The 27,637-nt window shown below is 39.8% G+C and overlaps 1 protein-coding gene across 1 annotated transcript in view; it reads right to left on the reverse strand.

The window, feature by feature from the left end:
- The window catches only part of pcxb (pyruvate carboxylase b), a 359,457-nt gene that overhangs the window by 16,923 nt on the left and 314,897 nt on the right, over positions 1 to 27,637 (reverse strand). The window contains exons 22-24 of the mRNA XM_033609134.2: positions 16,179 to 16,358; positions 11,054 to 11,228; positions 9,312 to 9,385 (exon numbers count right to left, since the gene is read on the reverse strand). Coding sequence (XP_033465025.1) covers positions 9,312 to 9,385; positions 11,054 to 11,228; positions 16,179 to 16,358 — 429 coding nt within the window. The remainder of the gene's footprint in view (positions 1 to 9,311; positions 9,386 to 11,053; positions 11,229 to 16,178; positions 16,359 to 27,637) is intronic.

The raw sequence follows: 27,637 nt of genomic DNA on the forward strand, positions 1-27,637 counted from the left end.
GGATGTGTACGCTATGACTGGGTCCATGTTTGTGAAAGTCTGTTTATATTTCCATCAAATATGATTAATACCATACTGAGTCATCAGCACATGCCACATAGGTCGGCCTCTGTCTCCCTTCTGTTTGTGCTGTATGCATGTGGGTTGAGCCATCAGCCATGTGTGAGTGTATATTTGTGTATACGAATGCATCTACATAAATGGCCTTCAGATGCACATACCTAAGTGGGCTTTGTCCAGCTCAACAGGGTTCAAGTTGGTCAGAAATTGGCTGAAAGATACAGCGATGACGTGTAACTCAGAATTTTTACAGAATATTAAGAAATAATGCTACATTCGTATAAATAACAGAAAATGGGGGAAAGCTGAAATGGTTGTGTCCTCCCACCAAATTCACTACACAAAGAGAAATCTTCCAAGCTCGCTGTTTGCTCTTTGCCTGATAAGGCTCTTCAACTGGATTTGCAACAGGCTTGAAATGGAGTGCTTAACAATACCAAATGATTACTGTGAAAGCCTTTATATCTACTTCCCACAACATCAACAGCCCGGGCCCGGGGCTTTAGGTCTAGCTCAGCGCTCAAAACGATTTGGTGCTTAAATCTGTTTTGATAAAGATTTCCGCTGTGTGCTTCACACACAAGCTGCCAAGAGCTCATAAACAGCTTTTGTTCCAAATATACAGGTGATAGTGAGGCTGCGCGAGTACAGCAAGAGTCATCTGTAATGGACAGTCACCGTCTTGTGCTGCTGTCACTGTGAATTTACCGCAAACGCCAACAAAGGCTTACAATCGCAAGCTCAAAGGCTTTTCTTCTGCCTCATCTCCTGAAGAACATTGTATATGGCAGATAAGTTAACAGCAAACATAATATATTTTTTTTCTATAATTGCGGTGTCCTACTGTATTTGTTGCATTTATTATGCACAAAACCCGGTTAATCTACACTATATTTACTGTTCCCCTTTGGCTTTTACAGGTATGTGCCTATAATAATATCACTCTACTCATATGCATTCAACATAAAAGAGAGCTTTCTATGTGGAGGACTATGCATGCTGAGGTGTGTGATACTATTTTGACATTAAAACTCGCCAAACTGCTTTGGTAGCACAATGCTCTGTACTTTCCTCCGGGCTCTTCGCCTCCTTAACAGCGCCGACTGTAATTCTACAAAGCAATCAGCATTGTAAAAGTCGGCGAGCATGAGCTGAAGAATAAATGTGTTTCCCATAAGCACCTCACAGTAACTGTAAGGGTTAGGGTTAGATGTGATAGTCCTGAGACAACAATGCCCACACTACCTGTCTGTGCATCTGACAACCATGGTTATCATCTGATATGTATCTCAAAAGGCTGCAGCAGCTGCCATTCACCTGGCTTACAGTCAACCTGCCTCTAACATATTTAACATTCACATCAAACTGTCACAGGTTATCACACGCACACACCTCAAATCACCCAGGAGTCAACTTGTCAAGAATTGAGGCAACTCAATTTTCCCCAGCGATGTCTATCTGTGTTTTAACATTTACAGTGCATCTTTGATAGGTGCGTGATTGTCAGATCATTAATATTTAATGATACAAAAAAACCCAGCTATCAAAAACAGAGGAAATGTGAGAGCTGAGGACACTGATGCAACAGGCATCCAATGGTGTGTTCTTATTGTGTACAGAAACTTCAGTAGTTACAAGATGGCATCATTTCTGCATGTGTTCACTCTGACACCTTTGTCAGGAAAACAATTACCTGAGGAACATCTCAGGACTGAAATGTTGTCATACTGAAGTTGTGATTACATGCAGTTAAAGACAGTGTGCAGGAGTGTTCCTCTGTGTTCTGTAGGTCATCTCCTTGGCATCTCCTGAGGTAATTACCTCTATATGGTAATTTAAATTGCTTCTTTGATTAAGAGGAAATACTGTTTGTAATATGCAATGCTCTTGAACTGCACAAATTACAATTTAATAAATGTATCTGCCACATAATGGAGTAACACACACGGCCTGAGCCTACTCTCATCAGCATCACTTTTAAGAATGAATTGGGTGAGAAATGACGATAGTGACATCTATCCTGTCCATTGTTCCTAATAGGCTCTATTGTTACGCAGATGACACTCAAATTTATGTCTCATTAAAGACCAGTGAAGGAGGAATTTTGATCAGTTATTTTCTTGCCTATGAGAATTAAGTGCTGGATGTACCAAAACTTTATCCACCTAAATGTAAAGTATTGAAATCAACTAGAAATGTGGGTGTAACATTTGACCTTTTTTCATAAGCTGATGAGTGTTTCAAAAAATTGGGTCTTTTCTCTCTCAGCCTCATGTCAAGAAGGTCATGCATACTTTTATATAATCTCAGATTTGAAATTCACTGTATTCAGCATTAAGTTAAAAAAACAAAACAGCAAGTACAAAACACAGCTGCTCAGCTTTTAACAAACACTAGAAGTTGGTTTTCTCCAGGTAGTCCGGCTTCCTCCCACAGTCCAAAGACATGCAGGTTAATTGGTGACTCTAAATTGTCCGTAGGTGTGAATGTGAGTGTGAATGGTTGTCTGTCTCTATGTGTCAGCGCTGTGATAGTCTGGTGACCTGTCCAGGGTGTACCCCGCCTCTTGCTCAATGTCAGTTGGGATAGACCCCTCCCAAAACTTTGTCAGCATCTGTTTCATTGAATAAGATAGTTTTAAGTCTGTTCATCTAACGTCATTTTTATTGCAGCAAAATGTGTCTCTTCGACTGAAAAGGCAATTGATTTTATTACTGTAGTAGGCTATCAAAAGTTTTATTTTAATCAATACTTGGCATTCATGTTTCAGTACAACATTGCCACACAAAATACTGTGATACTTTGCCGAATCCATTTTTCTTCCCACCCCTACTGGGTACCAGTTAGTTTTACAACTGATTTCAAGATTTTGCTGATTACCATTAAAGCACTTCATGGACTCATCTGCCAGCTCTACTGCTGAATTGCTGCTCTCCTGTGAAGCAGGGTGCAGCCTCAGATCCTCAGGCAGGGTTGTTAATGAGTCATGACCAGGCTTTTACAGTCAGAACCCCTCAGCTGAAGATTTGAGGCAGCTTTGATTTACTGCTTTTCATTATTCTTGTTGTTTTTTAACATATTGTTGAGTATTTGTCAATTTAATCTGATATAATTTCAATTGTTTTTATCTTCCTCACTGCAGACTTTAAAACATTATCAATATAGTTTATTACATTTTTTACATTAATTCAGGAGCTTCTTTTTGCCCTTAGGGAATTCCGCACAGTAAAAGAAAGTAAAGAACAGAAACCCCTTGCTGCATGCGACAGGTCACTTTTTTGACATGTTTTCCATTTCCTGCCTGGAACCACTAATCAGACCTGATCTGATGGAAGTACCCATCGTCATGACGACAGGGGAAAGTTTGCTTTTGTGGCGATGAATGATGTTGAGCAGAAATCCGAATGTGTGAAAGTTCCTAAAGTGACAACAGTTCTGACGGTGTGGAGATTAGACGAGCAGCAGCGAGGGAAAGTGAAGAGCGAGGGCGGAAAAACACAACAACAGCTTTGCATTTGGGAAATGTTTGAATGACAAGTTTTCCACTTAGAGAGAAAATAAGCAAACTGATTCACTGAGAGCTAAAGCAGGTTAAATATGAGTTTTTGTTATTTTAAATAACGGACTGTTAGAAAATCAATTTTACTGCAAGGAAAGCCAATACTGCCACAGACAAGTTGGAAAATGGATATTAAATCCATTTATCCAGCTCTACATTTATCCTGTAGCTTTAAAGTGTTTTGTTGGAGTTTTAGCCATTTTTGCTGATGAATATTGTTTGGATTACAAATCAAGAACATCTTATTCGAGCCAGTCAATCAGTATGTTGTAGGAATTTAAAAACAACAGCAGAGCACACAACAAACTGTGGCTTCAAAACTCAAAAACTGCTAAAGTTGCCAAGACTCTTAATCAAAATATATTTAAAGGACCCTTTTAATCAGTGGTGGCCACATCTCTGACAACTGATACACACCCTGGGGTGATTAAGCAAAAAAAGAAGGGTGGGGCTTCTGCCTGTCTTTGGGGTCAATACTGGATCAGTACAATCAATGGAAGTCCTGACTCTTTGATAGTGATACAGCAGGGAGAAGTAGAGCTCCTCATGTCCCTCATAATATAAAAATCAATTAACACCAGCCTAGAGCCATTTTGCTGCAGTGAAATGAAGCAGTAATTAAACATGTTTGCCTTTGGCCGCTCTGAATCACTGTCAGTTAAATCTGTGTGTTACTCATAATGAGGGAATCAAGGGAAAATATTGAAAGAAACAAAAGAAGAGGGACGTACAAGGAAAAGCTGATTTATAATAAATGATGTGTGTTGGGGTTTTACTGGGATTATAATTAGCACTGGTGGAAAGAGGAGTGTTTTATGATGCAGAGTGGAGACCAAGAGCCTTGTGAACAGGCTGAAAGGTAACAGGTGGCTAGAGGGGATGTAGACCACTTTTCATGTTGTCAGACAAAATTTTATTTTATTAATGCACAAAAGTGCTCTTTAAAAGACAGATTTCATTTCAGCTATGAAAACAAAATAAAGTAGTAGAGGGAATAATAAGAGTGATGAATCAGTTGTCCCTGTCCCTGTCCCTAAAACTTCTTTTCAATAGATCTTACAACTTCAGCTTCACAAAACCTAAGTGTCTCTCAAAATGTGAACGTGAAAAACACCTTGGAAACTGATAGAGTTCTTCTGTTTAAGAGAGAGGTTTTAAAAAGCTCTTGTATTTGACTTGTCTAAAAATGCGTGGTGGTCATGAACTCTTCCACAAAGCTGAAATCCAGCAGTACACATGCGTCACTTCAACCTCAATACTCTTTATCCTCTTAAGAAAGGAAAACAGTTGCAGGTACCCGATATACCACAGATTCAAATGCTTTGAGTTGTCTTTCAAAGGTGGGAAATCTCAGGGTGATTTATTGCTTTCAGAAATAAGAAAGTTTCCCACAGAGAAAGTGTAAAGGAGTTTAAGGTACTATTGAAACTGATCAGATGGATTTCAGTTATGTACAGGAAAGCGCTTTTTCTATTACATGTTTTTATGACACACTACACTGTGATTTTTTATTTGACATTTTTCATGACATACAATGCTATTATTGTATGGCATACTATACTGTCACTTTCATGATATTGTTTATTACAAAAATATAGTATGACATTTTATTGCATACTGTACTGTGACATTTTTGTTAAATTTTAATAATATCCTATACTATGCCTTTTTATTTAACGTTTTTCTTAACATACTATACTCTGACTTATATTATTCATGTCAAACTGTGTGTAAAATTTTATTGGGTCCTAAACTGTAACTTTATTTGTAATTTTTTATGGCATACAATGACTTTTTATAACATTTTTAACGTCTTACTATGCCCTGAATTTTCTATGACTTTTTATTAAATACTATATTATATTTTATTGCATACTGTAGTGTGACTTTTATGATATTATCTATAACCTACTGTAGTATGACATATTTAATTGTGTACTACATTGGTACATTTTTAATAACATTTTTTATGCATACTGGACAAACTTTTTACCTGACATTTTTTCCTACTATATGGTGACTACTACTATACTATACATACTATACGATGGATATTTTACACACTGTACTATGACTTTATTTTTTTTGGTTGGCATACTATACTAACATTTTTATGACATTTAATGACACACTTTATGATGGCTTTTTTAAAATTACGTATTATACTTTAACATATTTATGACATTTTTATGACATACTGCACAATGAACGTTTTAGGATTTTTTTAAATACTTTATGACTAATGACACACTATTCTATACTTTTCATGACATTTTCTTGGAATAGTATACTGTGAATTTTTTGTGGACAGACTTTCATATGGCATTATCTATGTCATTGTATATAATAATATATAATAATATAATAGTATTCTGTAAAAAATGTCATAACTAAGTCATAAAAAAGGCAGACTGTAGTATCATATAAGGACTGTAATAATATAGTACGTCATAAAAATGCCATAATAAAGTAAGCAATAAATATGGCATTAAAATTAGAGTATAGTATGTTAGATAATGTCTCAATAAATATATACACCGACCAGCCACAACATTAAAACCACTCACAGGTGAAGTGAATAACATTGATCATCTCAATACAATGCAATGCTCTGCTGGGAAACCTTGGGCTCTGGCATTGTGGATGCCACCTGATGAGCTCCACATGACAAATACCTTTGCAAATCAAGTACCCACTCTCATGGCAACAGCACTCCCCGAGGGCAGTTTGCCAACTCAGCAGGACAACGCGCTGCACCACACTGACCAGTTTTTGCAGTGTGGTGCAGCGCATTGTCCTGCTGAGTTGGCAAACTGCCCTCGGGGAGTGCTGTTGCCATGAGAGTGGGTACTTGATTTGCAAAGGTATAAAACTGGTCAGAAATGACCTGGGGGAACGTGACAGAGAGCTCAAGGTGTCAACCTCGCCTTTAAACTCCATGGATCGCAACCCAATTGAGCATCCATTGCTCGCAACACACAGGAGGACTCAAAGAATCTGAAGCCAAGACCCTGGTGCCAGATACTGCAGGACACCCCTGAGGTCCTATATCCATGCCTTGACAAGTCAGAGTCAAGTCTGATCCCATTGTCCTCAGGGAGTGCCATTGCCATGAGGGGGTGTACTTGGTCTGCAATGATGTTTGGAGGTTTCTCAGCAGAACATTGCATTGTAACAAGACAATCAATGTTATTCACTTCACCTACTAGTGGTTTTAATGTTTTGGCTGATCGGTGTTATGGTGGAAGAAAAGTCCTGAGCAGTTAGCAACAGCTAATTCAAGAGGGCAATTTTCAGTTAAAACCTACATTTACAAGGAAAGCTTTGGGGGGCTTTTGCTGCTAGCCTTCATATACATGGTTTTACCTGAGTCACATTTTCTTAATCTCTAAGCATAACAGAGACGGCTAATGCAAAGTTAGCATGACCCATTTTCCTCTAAGCTAACTCTATGTTGTCCTCAGCAAACACCAAAGGCATTAAAACAGACCAGGAACTGGAACAGTCCAATTCAGTTACAATACAGATGTCAGCACCATTACCTTTTATTTAAACTGCATGAAGTGAACATGTTTGTTTTTGTATTTTTCATACCCTGACCAAACATCAAAATCATACTTATACAGTACAAGGTCACTCCCATTATCATTTCTCATCAAGCTTAATCTCCTCCCATTACTGCGTCGCCTTAATAACCTGCAGTGCACGAACAGGTTTCCCTCATGCACACTGCCACCTGTTTCCCACAAACATACAGCCAACAATAACACACAAGGTTGCGACAAAGCTGTAGTCAAAAAATGTCACAGCTATCATCTCCGACCTGTCTCACCTCCTGTTTGACTGCTTCATACTGCTGCCATCTGGTCACAGATACAGTGTCCTACTGTGTAAATGTGCCAGGTTTAAAAAATCTGTTTTCCCAAACAGCATCACCGCTCGGACTTATAACACCTGCACTTCTTTTCTCAAACAAAACTGTGTGATAACTCATCTCACTATGTCTGTAAGTCCTCTGTCAAGTATTAATGAATTTGTATGTTATAATTATGGTGTATGTTATATATATATATATATATATATATATATATATATATAGTGTCTGAGTTTACTACTCAGCGACAAATAAAGCTCAAATCTAACAGACTGCAATTAAACACTGTCTTTGTCCTTCCTTAGCAGTCTAGTATTAAAACAGCCTTATGATCTTGAAGGCTGCATATGTGTAACTGTAAAGAAAATCCTCCCCACAGCCTATTGTAAAAGTTAGAAGAAGCAACTTAAAGTTTAGAATACCATACTTAGAAATATCTTTTTACCTGATGACATACTGAGTGACAGACTCCACCAACATCTCCCCCAGTAGCAAAGCATATTTCTCTTTGATCTGACGTCGGATTCTGATATCTGTCGCAAAGGTTACCATCAGTAGTTTCAACAATCTCTTTGGAATTCACTCTTCAATCTGGACTTGAACAATCACTTTAGTTTGAGTTTCACACATCAAAGTGGTTACTGCTGTCATTCCCCTGAATTGTTCTGTTTGTGCTGCACTTTCTGAATAAATGCAGCATCTTGAAGCCTGCTGTCTCCTCTTCTGAGAGAGTGTTTCAGTCATCACAGGCGACATTTTGAAATATTTCTGCTGACTGTATGTTCACGTATGTTAAAAAAAAACAATTTTCAGGCAGCTGATTCTGCTTATGTAAGACTTTGGAGTTCACAGGAAATGGTCTGCTACTTAGATGTCAATATTCCCCAGGAACATTTCACTTTCTGATTTTGTGGCTTTGCAGTTACGAGTGACAGCCAATTATTATATCCCTCTCACCAAGAGATTGTTATATTCCTGTGCCCCGCTAATGTGTTTGTATTCAAAGCAAATCAACTCATTTGTTTTATTCCTTCATTGGACGGCATGTTCAGCTGCCTCCCTGTTGGAGCAAAACAAACAGTACAAGCTTTGGAAATGTGGAACGGCTACATTTTGGTCTGAGATATGAGCCCTCAGTGCCTTTCACTGGCCCGCTCTCAAACACCATACGACAAAATTAATCTGTTATTTCTTTGCGGGAAGGCCAATCTGATGGCCGGAGGGATCAGGAATGCTGTTTGTTGTTCCCTTGATAAAGTGTTAATATCTCTGTCCTCCCTACTGTGTTATCAGCACTTCACTGTGACTCTGCACCAAACTGCATCAAACCTCAGCCCTCTGCAGTGATGGAAAAATCATCTACTGCTAATCCTCTAATGTCTGTTCTTTATTAAACTGCTATTGCATCACAATTAATAAAGGAGCTAAATGTATTATTAAATAAATTATTAATATAAATGCATCAGTACTAATTTGTAACTAGATTTTACAATTACATTTGTGCTGTGTTTGTGCAGGGATTCTGCAGTAGATGTCTTAAGAAAAAAGAAATAATGGCTAACGTTAGTATGACATCCTTTGATAAATTTTTTTTAAAGGGATACTCTAGCGATATAGTATTGCACTTCAATGAAACAGAAAGAGGACCAAGATATATTTCTGTAAAGGCCAAGATACCCTTTCTGTCTGGTAGACGCCCATGACTTTAAATCTAGAGCAAGTTTCTATTAGAAATGATCTTGATCAGAAAAATTAGTGGAGGTCCCCTCTAAAATTCTGGTCTAATAATATAATGGTCTGTAGTATTGAGTTGTGTACCTCAAACTCCTCGGCGATCTTGGGTCCATCCAGGAACAGCCTGGTGTTGAGACAGTCCACTGGACCAAAGTTAGCTAGACAGTGAGAAACAGAGGTGACCTTAATATCAGCTGGTACTTTAAGACCTGGGCAAATCAGGGGATGCCAGTTTGAAAAAGGGGCTAGTTTAGGGCCTATATTTGGTATAAGAAATGGAATTAGAAAAGACTGAGTGTTTAAGGGATAGTTAGGATCTTTTGAGGTGGGGTTCGTGTATTACCGACAGTAGATGGTGGTCTGCCCCCCCCCCCCCCCCCCCCCCCCGGTTGGAGAAGTAGACAGGAGTACCACCACTGAAGCTAAGCAATGTACGGCTAGACAGGAGCAAAATGTATTTAAGCCACCTAAAAAAGGCCCACTTAAATAAGAAAAGAAATCAAAACAAAATAAAAACAGTAGCAGCTTAAGTGTACGCTATATTAACAATTTTTTACTGCTCTATATTGCCACAGGCAGCTCTTTCCAACAGGGAAGCCAACAGTGGCTTAAATTTCACATCTATGCTCTTGTCAAAGCCACCAGACTTCATTGACAAAACAGTAATTTTAGCTCACTTAACAGGAGAGCTGCTGGTCTACCGCTGCTTCGATCAGTTTGTTTGTTTGTGTTATTGTGTGACTTTGGTGAATCCGAACTAACCCTTTAAAAAAACCCACAGTCATACAAAAACACAAACTAAGTGATCAAGGCAGCGGTAGAGCAGCAGCTCCCATACTCAGCAATGTTAAATTACTGTTTTTCTCAATGGAGTCTGGCTTTGAAGAGAGAAATTGCTATCTGTGTCAAGGTAAAGCAGTGAAAATATTCTAAATATAGTGTACCCTTAAATTGATAGACGTTTTTTTAAGGTGGCTGAAATACATATAGTTACTGACCCCTCCACAGCAGTTCATTTCTTGGCTTCCATGCTGGTACTCCTGCTTGCCTCACCAAAGTGCAAATGCCACTCTAAATATACCCACTGACAACTACTGTGTATAATACGCCAACTATGGCTAAGTACCTCATACAACCCCGCTCCAAAAGATCTGAACTGTCCCTTTTAATTCAGGTTGAGGTGTGTTTTTAGTCTTAACCTGCAGTAGTGAAGGAACAGCTGTACATTAAATAAAGCTCCTCACAGAAACGCCCTCCCAGTTTAATGCTAACATTTTCTCACCCCTCAAAGCAACAATTAAGCTTGTGTTAATCCAGGCGGCTGAGTGTTACTGCGGCTTTTAAACAACTTTGAAAATTTGACTCCTGTAGAATGGATTCCTATTAAACTCCCCACATCATAGCCTTCTCCAGCTACATGCTGCTGCTGACTGCGCGTACTTCAAACCTGCTACAAAATGTTCTTCCTGGTTGTGCTGATTTCTCGCCCTATAGCATCCGTTCTTACTGTCCTGGTTTCTTATACATGCAATATGTAAATTCACCATTAGTTGCTGTTTTGTTTCCACTTTCGGCTCCAACTCTGCTCTCCCCTGAATCTGAAGCATATGATTGTTTTCCTATACGTGAACTGCCAAAGACAACTGAAATAATTTCTACCTGATGAAACTTGAATGTTCACGACTTAAGGTTAGCTGCTAATTTCAAGCCCCAGTAATAATACAAATGAGACAGAGAGCGCGTGTGAAAATGAGACCACGATTTCTGTTCTTAATTCACTATCAATATGTGAAGACAAAGATCCATTGTCAAGTCTGCTCACTCACCAGTAAATTCCTTGAACTCCTGGAACACCTTGGGGTACATGGCTGCTGACATCACATCCTCAGGGGTGATGTCGTCACCGTGTGCAGCTCGGAGCCCCTCCTCCAGGGTCTTGAAGTCCATGGGTGGCAGAGAGGCGCCGGGACGACCCTCGATACGGGGCAGGGACTTCAGCACCTGGGATAGGACGTTAACAGAGAACAGACGTGAGAAGGATGAAGGAGAGGAAACAGAAGAAGACAGAAGGTATGAGGGTGCAAGAAAAGGGGAAACAAACAGATCACTAAAAGATGTTATTCAAAGTCATATAGTCTTTGTGAATGTATCTCCATCGTAGTACCCCATGGGACTCGAAAGCATGTGGGATGTATAAAGTGCTGGTAAAACCTTCACATTGTACTTCATAACTATACGTCTGGATAAAAGCAGCACCCTGTCAAAGCACCAGTGACAGAGACTTTGAGTGAGAGGAGGAGGAGGAGGAGGATGGAGATACATGGGGAGCTGTTTTGAGGGATGGAGAAACACTTGAATCGGAGAGAATATTAAACTTAATGCAAGTTATTTTTTGTTATTTGCATAAAAGTGGCACTGCCGTTGTGTTAAGATCTGCAGTGATATCCACTTTCAGTCCCCCCATCTCTCTCTCACTTCATCTTTTCCTCTCTAGTAAAGTGTCATCAGCAGATCAGAGATGACTGCAGTGTTGCCGCATATGTGACACATCATCCCGGTTTTCGGAAATCGTAGAGGAGAAAGACGAGGAGAAGGAGAAAGAAAAGGGATAATTGTGGAAAGTGGAGGCTGCTGTAAGACTAATGATGACATTTTATCTGCCCACACAGTCGCTGGTATCTGACACAACTTGTAGAGACAATCGATCTGAGGCTACTAATAATGTCTGGTGAAGAGATTATGTCAGGACAGGCATTTTGCCTAAGGGCTGCTGTTTTGTGTTTTCACAGATATCTTCAGCTTCTGATGACACAGTCTACACAGGCGCACAGGGAGGGAGGGACAGTTGCAGAAATCTCCATACAATTAGCCTATTTAGTCTGCTCCACTGCTCCAGCAAATGTTTCTTGGAAATGTACAAACAGAAAAAGCTAATGGAAAAGCTTTTTGTGCTACCTACCACTGTGTGTGTGTGTGTGTGTGTGTGTGTGTGTGTGTGTGTGTGTACCTTTGTTTATCTTAGCTTCATTCAGGTTAAAAAATAATCATCGCCTCAGCTAACATGCTAAGTACTGCATTGGTATTCTGCATGTGTCACACATTTGCACTTTAAGCATAACGCTGTGTGCACCAAACTTAACATTCACCTGATTATATGTCTCCTGTGTGCATACATACTGTAAATATATGTGCATATATTCATGTTATGTTTGCACATGTGTGTGCTACCGCGTTCTAGTCTTTGTGTGTGTTTAACATGTTGGCACATTTATGATAGCGAGTGTGTGTGCCTTGCGGAAATCTCCAGACAAAGGGCCCGGTGCAATGCTATTAGTCACAGAGCTAACAGTTCAAAGATAGCTGACTCATTTGTGTGTGAGAGAAAGACACTTCAAAGATGGCAGGCTCATTTGAGCCCCCTGCTCATTAACATTGCATCCTCTGAGGATGTCTTACACCTAAACTGCTTGATTGTTTAAGTGTGAGACGAGGACAAATAGTGACTCTGTGTGTGTGTGTGTGTCTGAGTGAGTGAGTGAGTGAGTGAGTGAGCGAGTGTGTCTACGTTTACAAATGAAGGAAAGACAAACTCTTCCTTCAAGGTTATTTGCTTTTTCTCCTCATTCCTCTAAAAGCTACTCAACAACACACACCACTCTCTCTCTTTTTTTTTTATTGTCACAGATTTTTTCCCCCTCTTCCTTTCTTTCCGAGTGCAGTGCCTCTGAGGGATGTGCTGGATTTTTTTTGACAATAATCTAATTTCTTGAATTCACTTTCTTTCCAATGGCCTCCTTCTTCTCTCCCTCTACCCCATCTCCTCATCTATCCTCCCACAGTCTCCCTCTTCCTCTCCTTTGCCTTCCTGCCTTTTGTGTTTTCCTCTCCCTTGACCACTCTCTCTGTCCACCCACACTGCAAATGAACTGAGCATGACAGAACTAAGATGAGGAAACACCTCAATTTCCTTTTGGTGTCTTGAAAAGTTTTCCCACTGCATGCAAATAACTTGTGTGCATTTGTGACAGTATATGAGACTGAAATTAATGCATGTGAAAACATGCTTGCCAACTAATTAATGCCAGCAAAGATCATTACAGAAACATGACTTCATCCCTGCTACTAACATGCAAAAATAACCTTCAGCTACAGTAAACATGGATGCAGATATCTCATGGGTTTTGCATGCAGCAATGTAGTGGTGTGTCTGAGCTTGCATGCAAATGCATGCTGGAGCTTCCAATAATCACTCCAACATTAGTAAGATGAACCGATTCAGTGAAGCAGCAGTAAATGATGGTCAGTGCCTGACATGAGGCAAACTACAACAAACACAGGGATGATAATTTAATAAATAAAGTCATGTTTTACTTTCCCTTACTATCTAATTTACATGAGCTTGACACCAATTATTTTGATTTATACTCTAAACGCACTCCAACATACTCAGTGGGTGACAATAAATTTGATCATATTTGTCTCAGACTTACAGCTCACGTATAAACACAGGCACACACAATAAGCACAAACGAAAACATTGTGAGGGGAGAGCAAAAATCATTTGGACCAAAGCTGAACTCTGAATTTAACCGACTCACAGGGATGGAGGGAATTGGTTCATAAGCTGTGTGTGGAAAAAGCTGCTTTTTGTTTGTGCATTAAATATCTAGGGTGGGTTGCTGAGAAAGTACAAAGTATTCCAGTGTTGACTGAAAATTAAAAAAAAAGGAATCCTGAATATCTGAATGAACACAGAAGTTGTTCAAAGTTGTGTTTGTTTAATAGAAAGACTCCTATGCCACAGTTTTGAGAGACATGACACAGATTGAGAGACACTAACAGAGAGCTAGCGGACACTGGGGGTGTATGGGGTATGTCAGAACAAAACAAAAACAATAAAACAAAACACTGTGATTGGCAAGGGTGAGACTGCCTGGGAAGCTAAATGACACATATTTGATCACAGTTTACAGAGACAGGGAGAGAAAGGACAATTTGATGATAAGGCTGACAGGACATCAGGAGTTAGTTTTGCAGAGAGGTAAACAAAGAGGAGGAAAGATGTGAGGCAGAAACAGTAACTAAAGAGACGGATGAATATACAAATAAACGGACGGACAGGTTCATTAACCTGCAACTAAATCATGAAAGGAGCGCAAAGCTAAAATGAAGATGAACTTGACAGGGCAGGGGAAAATGATCATAAGCTAAATTTCATACAGTTCATCAAAAACACGAGACTACAACAGGTTGAAACGTAGCATATGGCCAGACTGAGCACAGTCAGTGTGCTAAACTGTGGCCACATTGTTACAGGAAGAGTCAGTGGTGTCTATGGCATCATTCTATGACCTTATCAATGACATTTGCGTCGACAGGGCTGTGAGGGAGATCCACTCACTCCTTCACCAGTCAGGTGCAAAGTTCATTTATTCTCATTAGTTTAGTTAAATATATTGTTTTGGTTACATGACACGTGTTTATCATCTAAACTCACGATCCAGTTTGGTTGATTAATACTTTAATTTGTTTTATTGTTTCTTGTTCGCTTTGATTTCTCAGTGTTTTTTTCCGAGGTACTCTTCCTGGTTTAGGATGGTGCTCTCATGAACACATGCACATAAGTGCCTCTTTCTCCATTAGAGTTCTGGGTATGTGGACTGTACCAAATGGGACCTTGGGGATGGGGGAGGTAGCAGTGGGTTTTCTTTTTGTATTTAATTTCTTACCAGTGATAGTAAAATTAACTCGAGCCTGAAGTGTGTGTTATTGCACATCTTAAGGGCCTCCATAAAGACTGATGTAAGTGACTTTTGTAATAGCTTTAATTGTCTGTTTAATTATACCCATGCTAGTTGTAATAGTCTAACCTGGGAGTATTTAAAGCCCTTGTTGAAATAATTTGGCCTTTTGTCTGTGGACTGGGGACCCCTCCTTCAAGTCAGTCCTTTGTTCTTGTATTGATGACTTGTGTTTGATGTATACTAATGCCAAAAGCAGAGCTCTGAACCAAGTTCCTCGACTGCTGTGCTCATTTTGGTTCTCCAAACCTTTCCAGAACTGCTGGCCCACATCCTGAACAACAGGGTTTGACATTCCCACCCTAACAAGGGCCCCTGCTTTGTTGTAGCCCAGCTAAAAAGGGGCAGGAAGTAGATGACTAATTATATTTTATTTCTCCTTTACTTATATTTCAGTGTCCTATGGAAACGTGCAGACAAGGTCTCACACTGAATATTTCACATTTTATGTGCCAGCCAGTCCACTGATAATACATTATGAAGCATCTGTGGATGTTAGCGGGGGAAAAACATCCCCTGGTTTTCTCCCTCTGTAAAAAAAAAAAAAAAAAAAAAAAAAATACAGTCTGACTTTTTGTGAAATGTCAAGTATGCCAATATGTCAGCAGGTTTTTGGGAGAATGTGACAAATTTGCCTCTATTCATGCCTGTGTGTGTTCATGCGACTCTCCCGAGGAGACCTGAGGCTGTTGGCCCCTGATGCACATGAGAGTCTCTCCCTTGCTGTTTGCTGTCTTGACAAGAGGAGACAAGGGAAGTAGACAGAGGTAAAGAAACGGAGAGGAGATGAGAGGACAGAGCAATATCACGGTTTTCTTCACCGTTTGCAGCTGTCTGATGTAACCAAGCGTGTGACAGAATTTGTGTGTGTGTGTTTGTGTGTGTGCACTTGTGGGTACACATGTGCCTTTATGTTATGAATTTTAGGTTCTAACTGGAGCCAGAAAGCTCTCCTCCATGTGTTTGTGTTGGCTACATAAAAACTACTAGTTAAGGAAGTAGTGAAGAAAACAAAGACTAAAAAATAAGTTTGAGTTGGTGTCCGTCATCCTAATGACGGTTGTGGTTTTGTTTTCCTCAGTAGATGTTAGAGTTACACTGATCTTAGGGGGTCCTAAACTGCCTTTGCATACAGGACAAGCTACTGTACCTTAGATCTGAGTGGCTCTGGGAATCCTCCATGTGGTATCCCGATGTATCCCTGCAGGAACTCGACCACAGACAGGGGGAAGGACAATTCATCTGCACTCTCCTCCACTTCTGCCCTGGTCAGGTTGTTCTGCACCATGAACTGGGCCAAGTCACCCACGATCTTAGAGGATGGAGTCACCTGAGAGATGGAAAGACAGAGGTGTGAGAACCAAATGTATGTGTGACAGTCTACGTTGAATCACTTCTTTTGTTGAGGGAAAAGAAAGAGGGTGGAGGATGAAGAGAAGGGCTAATATCAGCTCAGTTTGGTCCTCAGTAAGATATTCTATTTCACCACAGACTGAGCACAAGATATTAGAGTGCAGCCTCTGCAAGCAGATGATATCTCAGTTTGCTTCGGACCAGGAGCGGTGGTATTATTTCTCTCTGGTACGTGACCACTGGCCTTTTAATCTGACAAACATCAGAAAAACCCACACAGAGAATCTATTCTGGATAATATTACACTTTACTATGGTCTAATCTTTTAGTTTCATTCCAAAAAGCAGAAGTTGCAGCAGCTGTTTGCCGGGCCTGCACCATTTTTCTCTGTAAAGTCCTGCTGTGTGGTTCCCTGTCAGCAGCGTGCAGGTAGAAATGCACATCCACAATGATTCCACTAACAGAAGAAAGTGGTGACAGCATCATTTTAATGAAGATGCTGTCTGTGAAGATTAAGTACGGAGTGACCCAGAGAAAAGGGAGGGCCAAGGAAGGAGAATGAGAAATGAAAAGATGTTTACATCTATACAGTCTCTTTAATCTCTGATTTGGCAGCCATGAACTAAACTACACAGGTCTTCTCTGTAAAAACAGAATGAACCTGGAAATACAGAGGGAAGAAGAAAGAGCGAGGAAAACATTCATTAAAATCACATGTATTCATTCTTTCATTATTTATAATGGCATATCATTATGGTAATAGCGATCCCTATTAGCATAATGGTGATAAGTGGAGTCTTTTTTTGACTGCGAACAGGACACTGATGCAAATATCAAATTGCACACATTAGTCTACTATTGTAATGAATGGAGAGACAGATTTAAGGCTTCCTGTTCACTGCCATTTGATATTCGGACCATTAAAGAGAATGAGGGGTCAATTAATATGACTGATTAACAATAAAAAACCTGGCTAACTTTGTGTCTCTCGCAGATATTCCTGTTTGTACTCGATTCTGAAGGCTTTATTATAAAATGCGATCAAAGGGTGATTAATGGGAACAGACGACAGAGACTCAGTCTCATCTCAGGAGCCAAATGCTTTCAAATTTAACACTTGTGTCACAGTTTGGAGACACCAGTAGAGGGCAAGTGTCCTGTTTATGAGCGTGACTCATGGTTTAAAGGAGCTGTAAACTTAAGTATTGACAGCTGAAGGACGAGACAACAAAGAATGGGCCTATAGACACTACAAGATGCCTATTTATGTGGCAATTAGTCCACTCTGCTGATATCAGATGGCAAGGAGAGGACAGAAAAAGCAAAAGAATCAGCGAATATAGATCAAACTGACATTCTCTAAAAAAATTCCCCAACAGAGAACTTCGCATCCACTTCTAAGAGATGTGATGCCAAATTGGAGCATGAGACGTGAAGTACACAGACATGCACTCATCCACAAATGCTGCGCTGGGATTACCACAGCTCCCCTGAGAAGGAGGTGCTTGTGAGGTGCATCTCCCGAGACTGCCTTAGTCTTTGAACAAGCATAGTCCAACTTGTGTGTAAGTGTGTGTGTGTGCGCGCGTGCGCGCGTGCATGTGTGTGAGTGAGCATTTGGTCTCTGGAGATGACAGGACAACCAACTACCTCATTCTAAATTGTTGTAGACAGTAAATGCCATCAGTGCCACAGTAACACATCGGTGTTAATGAACAGAGTGCTACACCTAAAGATAAACTGTGTACTAAAGCATTTTCCATTATAGTATATTTTTTCCTTGCCAGGCGAATGACCAGGATAGTTCATGACCCATGCCCCCAGAATCAACACAGATTAACGGGAAGTCTTGCATACATGTGTTTGTGTTGTGATGTCAGCTTTTATTTAAGTTTGAAGTAAGTTGTTTAAAAGTATCCTGTCAAAGCCATATTAAAGGGAAACTATGCAGGATTGTCAGTTACTGTTTGTAGACACGCTCGCCAGCAAAAGTGAAAGTACAAGTCAACCACAGATTCACTCTCGTTGGGCGTTTCACCTCGCTATTTGCATTTTTTCTGTGCTGTGTCTGTTTTGCCTTTTATTATAAGACATCTCTAGAATAACAAAGGTCCACAGGTTGGAATCAAACCTGTGCCACTGCAAGAACTCAGCCCACATGAGGCGCACACACCAGTTGAGCTTGAGATCGCCCCCTTATTGCTACATTTTAATCAAGTCCCTAGCTCACCTGAGCACTGCGGGGGTACACACCCATCAACATCCTGAACACAGAAATTTGAGAAATAAGAAAATACAGGCTGAGCCTCTGCAGAAAACTACACTGCAGCACACTGAGAGTAGTTAATAAGTGATGATTGAGACGGTTACTTTTGAATGAGGCTAGACATTGTTTTCTTCAGGAATATTCCGCATAGTATATCTTTCAGGACACATATGCATATCAAACAACATTCGGGTCCTAAATCATACAGAATATTACATCTAATATATTTAGCAGCCAAAACAAATAAGGAAGAGAGAGAGAGATGGAGATTGACATGCAACAAAAGGTCCCTGGCTGGACGCAATGGTTGGTTGGTTGATGGTTCATGGCCAGTGTCTTGAGCCTTTGACCACCGGGGCGCCCCCAGTTACATGAGTTTTGTGCACAGTTTCTGCAGAGGTTTGTACTGTAATCTCTGCACCAAGATATTCAGCAGATGTCTCTTGAGAGACTTGATCTACAAGAGATATGCTCAGTTCATAATATATGACTTGTAACAGATTAAAAAACAGTATAAACAGTATAAAATGTCACTTAAAAATGCATACCTACTATAACCCTATGGTATTATGTCACACTGACAGGGTCAGCTGCCTAATGAGTACTTTAACTTTTGATACTTTAAATACATTTTGCTGTTAATATTTTTGTACGTCTACATAAGTAAGATTTTGGATGCAAGACTTTTACTTATACTGGAATAATTTTACCCTGAGGTATTGCTTCTTTTACTCAAGTAACAGCCTTGAATAATTTTTCCACCACTGACTGCATTCATGCAAAACTGATCCAGAAGTTAAAACTGAATGGGTTTTAGGTGTAGATCGTGTTTCACTTTTCTCAGCATCACAAACTGTAGCTTCCACGTACTGTTACAGAAATTCAAACCTTGATTAATTAATTTTTCTTGCCTAAATGAATTATGGAAGTTGTAGTTAGCATCTCACCCTATGTTATTACTATATAAGCTGTCAAAGTGTCATCCCATATTGTCTATGGCACCTGAAATAGCTCCTTCCACTGTGAAACTTTATTTTGACACTCAACAAACAGAACAAGGACTTGTATTCTGATTGTTACGGCACAAGCTATTTGAAAACTGTCACTGCAATTAATCACATAGTGAAAAGCTACATCTTTAAAAACAGCCCAAGATGCCTGTTAAAGTCCACAACCACTTCACAAATGTTCAAAGGAACCTCACAAGCAAATCAGCCCTTTCCCAGCGAGATACAAGAAAGAAATGCTTCCCGCTGATTGAAACAAGTGCGCACTTCCCTTCAGCAGGTCCCTGCTGCAACACCTAAAGCTCAGTTTGATTGGGTTTGTGAATAGAGGCGATAATGATACATTGCTTTAACAGAATGACTATTTACAGAAAAGCTTAAGAGATTTGAATGGGCTGTTGGAATCCCTGGAGAGGCCATTAACTTGGTATAGCTGCGGAACAAAAGCTCACTGCCGAGTTCCTCAAAATCTATCGGAAACGCAAGAAAGCAGCGTGACTGTGCATTCCCCATCTACCTTTAGCGTGTCTCCCATTCTCTATTGTTTCCTCTGTCTCTCTGTCTCCAGAGTCCATTTTTCTCATTTTTTTCCACTGCAAAGTTAAAAATTGTTACTCTTCTCTTTATTATCTGTCTTCATGAACCATCCTTCTTACGCCATCCCTCTCTAACTCGCTTAACTACTATCCTCTGTCTTCACAGTAACAGCCAAGATGTTGAGTTTTTACTCTTTCATGAATCACCTCCATCCTGCATCCATCCCTCTTTTCACATCTCTCTGCCAAATACTCCTTTTTTTCCATGATCCACAGTCAAGAGTGTTACTCTCATTATCAATCTCTGTTGATGAATAACCCATCTCCAGCTCTCGCTGGCTGCCTCACACATAGGAAAAAGAAATTTTGTTTCCAACAATGTGTGAGCTTTATATGATGTGTGAGCTTTCCTATATTTTTAGATGAGGAGTGTGGTAAATGACACCCTGGTTAGAACCGGGGTTAGAAAAATCTGATTTTCTCTGTTCCTGTGTGTAGCTCAGCTCAGACTCTTCACTCCTCACTGCTGATCGCTCTCAGTCTAACTAATGGGATGGTGTCATTATGTCAGAAGTTAAAACCTCTGTCTTATACAGATCACACTGTCAACCATGTCATTACATATTGAAGGGGAAGTTAGCTTTTGAAATGTTCTATGCAATACTTGTTAATTTTGGAGCCAGACAAAAACAACTTCATTTGCTGTGTTTTCAACACCTGGACTAATGCAAGTAATCTGCTTCTTGAACCCCTGAACAAAACCCAATCCACTAGAAAAGGCAAGTTGCAGACAACTAGTTCACAGCCATGCCAGCATCTTTGTGGGGCTATAATGCTCATTTTGAAGAATCCAAATTTTTAGTTGAGTTTAAAAAATAGTTTTTGTTCTTTAGAGGTCATGATGAAGTGCATACAGTAACTGGCTACAGGGTGGTGTCAAAAACAACCATTATTAGAGGAATTTTTCTATGTTTTACAGTGTGTATTTTTTGTGAAGATGACGTAAGCAGGGAGTAGGGCTGCACAGTATAGTGTCTTTTTAACCTTCATCAGAATGTCAACTAGCGTGATAAACACATTGCAAAAGGCTGTGACAATGCACTCAGATTTTTTAAGTCAGCTGAAATAGAGTACAAGTAGAAAACTACCCTTTAAATAGTGACTCATTCTTTTTTTACTGATGTCTTTTGGGTTCAGTTCAATGTTCAATTTGTTCAATAAAAGAATGCTGAACATAATTTCCTTTTTTTTTTTAATTAATTCAACAAGCAATTTGTGCTATTTTAATAGTATACTGAGAGCAGCAGAAAGGTAGAACTGAGTGCACTTTAATATCTGTTTATTTCAAGTACTGTATTATTAGTATTGTTATTGCGATATTTAACGTTATGGCATGCATGTTTTCCTCATATTGTGCCGCCCTAGCAGAGAGGTCAACATGTGAAATAAAACAAAGTACAGCTGAGGCCAATAGGAATGTCATTAGCTTGACAACTTGAAATTTTGTCCTGATGTTTGCACAAGACGAGAAGTCAGGTGAACCCCAAAGGATTGATCCTCTGGGTAATAAGAACTTATGTACCAAAGGTTTGTGCCGAACCATCTTGTAGATGTAGAGATATTTGAATAAAATTAAAATTTTGGTGGCAGAAGATTAAACTAGAATTGTTGCCTTGTGCTTGTATGCCTCCGTGAAACAGTAATATTGCAGTTAAAGTTTACATCCATGTCTGTCCAGACTCATATGTAGCAATGACAGATGACAATGCTTTGACAAAGAAGCTTCATATTCTAAAATGTGTATACTTCACACACATCTTCAACCCAGCAGTACAGAAGATCTATACACTTAGCACAGGTTCAAGGTGGACACCAAAGATTAGAGTCACCATTTCAGTATCTGACCAAACGTCTTCCCTCCTGGTTCTGAGATGTGACATTGACTAATGTAGAATATTACGATGTCATAGTAAAGTTTTGACCTTTTGGATATAAAATGCCATCACTTTATCATCATATTTTTGAAGACATTTGTGTGAAATTTTGTCATGACTAACCTATGAGTTCTTGAGTTATGGCCAAAAAGGTGTTTTGTGAGGTCACTGTGACCTTTGACTACCAAAATCTAATCAGTTTGTTGTGCCAAATTTAAAGAAATTCCCTAAAGGCGTACTTGAGAATGGGACAGATAGATGGACACATGTAGGTATGTATTTCCAGACAACCCGAGAACATAATGCTTGGGCATCATGGATATCTGCACTGAAGTTCATCCATTTAATCTATACTGTAGGTGTCGAGATCTGTTAGCCTGGACCAAAGTGGACCAACAAACCAACACTGCCATCCCTTGTGTCACACTGTTAGCGTGGCTAAAAACTGAGATTTGATACCATCCTCCTAGTTTTACCACAACAAGTGCTGTATAGCTGCAGTGTAAAATCATTTCCACTCATATATACTAGGCAGATACTTTACAGTCTTGTAGAAATTCCCAAGCCACTTTTGGATGTCTGACTGATCAAATCAAACCAACCAGTGTCATTATCTATTTCTCAAATAAATTAATGGGCATGTCATTTTCAAAGAAGACTTTAAGATACTCAGCATATTATCAAAATTTCTCACTCCAGCTCTGCTTTACTATATTTAATATGACATAATTTACATATGAATTACTAGACAGATGCATCTAAAAACCTTTTTTATATCCAGTAATATCGCTCAGTTTCTCTGCATGCAGCAGCACTCAGCGCTCTGATCCTTCCATGTCTCTCTCACCACCACTTAAACTCATCTGTAACCTTATGTACTTCCTCACGCAGGCTCATATTATCATACTTGACACACAAGACCTGTTCCACCTTCGTCCACCTCCATCTCTCCACTTTGACTGGCTTTTTCTATTCCTACTACCTCCATGTTCCTTGGCTCTCTCACACTACTCTTCCTCTGCCTTCTGTCCATCTTTCTCACTTTCACTAATGTACAGCTCTCAGTAAGTGGTCCTGCATGACTCCACACTCCTGGCAGTAGAAAGCTGGTACAGCGGAGTGTGTGTATGTGTGTGAAGGAATGGAAGTGATTTTGTGTGTGTCTGTGTGTGTCATCCGTCTGTGTACTTTGCTTGAATTTGTTTTGAAATGCAACTCTATCCAAACCTGAACTCCCCTAATGGGCAAAGGATTATATCATCCAGAACAGTGTGTGTGCATCTGTGCGGGTGTGTGTGTGTGTGTGTGTGTGTGTGTGTGTGTGTGTGTGTGTGTGTGTGAAGGGAAGGCAAATACAATAAACACACATACACACACTCTATAATGCTAGCCAGCAAAGCCAGGAGCAGAGTGAAGAATGGTACCTGTCAGGAGAGGAGGAGACAGGAGAGAGGAGTGATAACGAGAGACTCAGAGAGGGGGAGGAGCGGAGAAACGATAGAAAGATTAGGGATACATGAAGGAAGTCTAATTGAAATGAGGGGAGGTGGGAGGGAGCCATGAAGGAGGAGGTGAGAAGAAATGAAAGCAGAGAGGTAGAGCAGGGAGAGACAGCAGACAGGATGATGAAGAGAGCGACAGGAAGACTAAGAGAGGGTGAGGGAGAAAGGAATGGACAGATGAAGCGATGGGGAGGAGAGACAGAGGCAAACAGACAAGAGCAATAGACATCTGCAGCCCCACAGGCAATACAAGGAGGTGCTCCACCTCCAAGTAAGAGACACTGAGTGTGTATGTGTGTGTTTTAGGAGTGTGGAGGTGAGTGAATACGTGCCTGTAATTGCAAAAGGAAAGTGACAGAGTAAGTTAGGGAAAGGGGAAGACAGGACTTACACACACACAAATACAACTTGTCCTCCTTATATTGACACGCTCATGTTGCGACAGATGAAGCTGAGCAAGAAAGGAACAGGGAGGAAAACAGAAAAAAGGAGTGCAAGTTAAATGCAGAGGAATAAAGGGGGAAGAGACATTAGAAAGTTGGAAAACTACAGCTCCAGCTGTATGCAAGTTGATGACAGTTTTAGGATTTTTTAATAACGAAACTAAAGGTTAGTTTATTTTATTATGATGAAATTAAAAGAAATGGGTTCTATTAGCCAACAGAAAATTAACTGGAATAAATTTTCTTTTAAGCAAAAAGCTTCTCAAAGATGTGCAACATAAAGCTGCAGCCAGCAGCTGGTTAGCTTAGCATTAAGACTGGAGGCATGGGAGGATAACAGTTAACCCGTCTTTGTCCAAAAGTACATTAAGCACACTACACTAACTAAATTACATTTGATGTGCTAGGTATCCTGGGTGAGTCTGTTGCTGACATTCTTGGATACCATGTTGATTTATGCCGATTGCATGCATAGTGTCTTACACTTCCGCTTTCGCAGGAAGTGTACACTTTCTGCTCATTAGATGCATTCAGTCTTTTTCAAAATAAACGTCAGTAAACACCACATCTTTACCTTTATTAGTAGATAGTTTTAGGGCGAAAAGAAAAACACGTGGTTACGTTTAGAAAAAAACATGGTTCGGCTAAACACTAATACAGGAAGCAAACAGCGGGGCTCCTGGGTGAAAGTCTGTTGTTTGTTTGACCTATCCATCTCCTCTCCAGTCTGCCCTAGAGGAACTTTCGAGCTCCTTACATTGCATTGTTTTCCGGCAGCATTTCAAACTGGTGCTGCCAAGCGTTGTATTATACTGGCACAAAAGTGTGGCTTTCCTCGTCGGTGTCTGACGCAGAAAACACTGAACAAGCAGCGGTATTTCAGGAATTCGGAATGAGAACGGGTTGCTTATTCCAGCAAGACAATGCCAAGCAACATCCGTCACGTGTTACAACAGCTTGGCTTCACAGTAAACAAGTGCAGGTACTAGACTAGCCTGCCTGCAGTCTCCCATTGACAATGTGTGGCACATTATGAAGCGCAAAATACAACAATGGAGACCCTGGGCTGTTGAGCAACTTAAGTTGTATAACAAGCAAGAATGGGGAAAACATAAACCTTAAGAACTTCATTGTTTGAAATTTGTGTCCTCAGTTCCCAATGTTGTTAAAAGAAAAGGTGATGTCACACAGAGATAAATATGCACCTGTCCCAACTTTTTTAGAGCCAGTAGCAGGCATCAAATTCCGTGTCTATGTAGATCAAGATAAAGATAAAGTTAAGTTAATCAGCTTGAACATCAAATATCTTGTCTTTGTACTATAATCAATTGAATACAGGTTGAAACAGTTTTGCAAGTCACTGGATTGTGTCTTATTGATGTTTTAGACAATGGCCCAACTTCTTTGAAATTGAGGTCGTATGTTGTAGTTTTGGTTGACGGGCAGTTATGTGCCTGACTATTTCTTGGCTGACTTCTGACTTTGTGGAGTCTTTGCTGGTTGCCAGGCAACCTAATGGCAACGACAAGACTTCAGACGCATAAAAGAGAAGTATCAATCGTCTCATCTTACTCTCAGCAGGAAAGCAAATAAGCACATTTCCCAAAATGTCGAACTATGCCTTTAAAGATATCATCATGGGCTTCTGGAACTTGTGATGGACATATTTCAATATTTACTGACATTTTATAAACCTAACGAATATGAGGAAAGTAATCTGACAATGAAGATAATCATTCCTTGCAGCACTACAAATAAATATTTATGTATCGTCTGAGCAGTTTTTTTCCACCTGCTTAACTGATCCATTTGTAAAACTCTCATGCTTTCCATTTGCAGAAAAGATGAAAATGTTTGTTGACTTGATAATGTAATAAGAAGCAATCAAACACTCTTTACTGTTATTTATGGTATGTTGTGCAAATACTTTGTGTAAAATGGAAACATACACACAACAAAAAGCTTTATTGTACATTTGGGATAAAGACAGTGCCTGTAGGCATCCATCCATTCATGTATGTTTTGTCCGACTGTTCTACTGCAAATATACCCTCAAGCAAAAATACTAAGTAGCTCCGGAACTAGAAGAGATTAATTATTACCATTATCTTTTGGCAAAGAGTTTGTCAGCTTTGGCGTCAAAGCGTTCTGGTGATATTACAACACTGTGGTCTGTGCAGGAGCACCACTACGTGACTGGGAGACCGATGAGGGGGAAAGGACTGGCAGGCGAGCATCAGTCGAGGGATGCAGAATACATGACGGCATGTTACAGAACATTTGTATGAAGACGAGAAAGGATCCCCGTCTGTCTGCAGCTCACTGCTCAGCTGCATCAGCTGTTGTTCTGTCTCCGTTTTATAGGATTCCTTTACCAGACAGACTTTTAAATGTTTTCTGTTATTAATTTAGCATTCCCTCCTCCACTGACTGTATTAACCAAACTTATCCATTTTAAATAGAGATCACTGATGCTGGGGGGGGGGCATAAGCCTCATAACACATTGCAATACTTAGACTATATAATAATAATTCCATATGCTAATTATGATAATTGTGTTAAATTTAGGGCTTAAAAAACAGCTTGCTAAGTCTGTCGGTGTAAACTTTCTTTACTGTAGTGAGCAGTGTGGCAAACATCCACTGTCACTAATCATACTACCTGGTTACTGTACATGCAAACGTCATGGCTGTATGATGAATAAGAGGACACAGAGGACAGTTTTTCTGACCTCAAACATTCACAACAGACTAATCAAATCAGCATTAATACTGAGGAAAACTCAAGAGACTACGACTCTTTTTACACCCCTTCATTCTGCTGAGCGGAGGTCCTTTATAATTATGAATTATGTCCATGGATTAGGTGAATCTACACTGTGTGCTTGATGTTATGATTACACTGGACTTAATATTGGTCTATAAAACAGGCTGATGAGCATTTTAGGATATCAATTTTGACTAGTCGCACAGTCTCCTGAATTGCTTTCCATGTTGTTTGGAAGTAAGTGGATTCCAATGAGCCTATAAGTCTGTTTCTGACTCTTAATTTTTTTTGCCATTTCACAGACATCCTGTGCAAATATCTTGATTCCTTAATTCAGGACATGGCTCCCTAAAAAGGACTACTGAGAATTAATATGCTTATAAAAGTAAGTGATCATGTTAATCAAATCACTTTTATGCAAATGTTTTGATGATGATTAAACATTAAAAAACAAAAATAAAAAATCTGACATAATTGGAGTTGTCTTTTTCATGGTTGGGAGGGGCAGCGTACGGACACATCCATTAATACCATTAATTTTTTAGACATTTCTCATACGAGTGGTCTGGAAATGAAGTCCTCTGACAACACAATCCTTCAACCACAGCTCTGAGCTTCACAGATGAAGCTTTTGCAGTGCTGTGGATGGATGGATGCATGCATGCGTGGAATGGCATAGTCAGTGTATATACCATGGTTGCTCTGCTTAGTGTCAGCGCAGAGTGTGGTGTGTCTACTTTATATCTATATCTGACAACACACTCTATCTCCCTTAACGACAAGCCAACTGTGTGAGAGACG

This window comes from Epinephelus lanceolatus, chromosome 22, assembly GCF_041903045.1.
Source record: "Epinephelus lanceolatus isolate andai-2023 chromosome 22, ASM4190304v1, whole genome shotgun sequence".
NCBI classification, from domain to species: Eukaryota; Metazoa; Chordata; class Actinopteri; order Perciformes; family Serranidae; genus Epinephelus; species Epinephelus lanceolatus.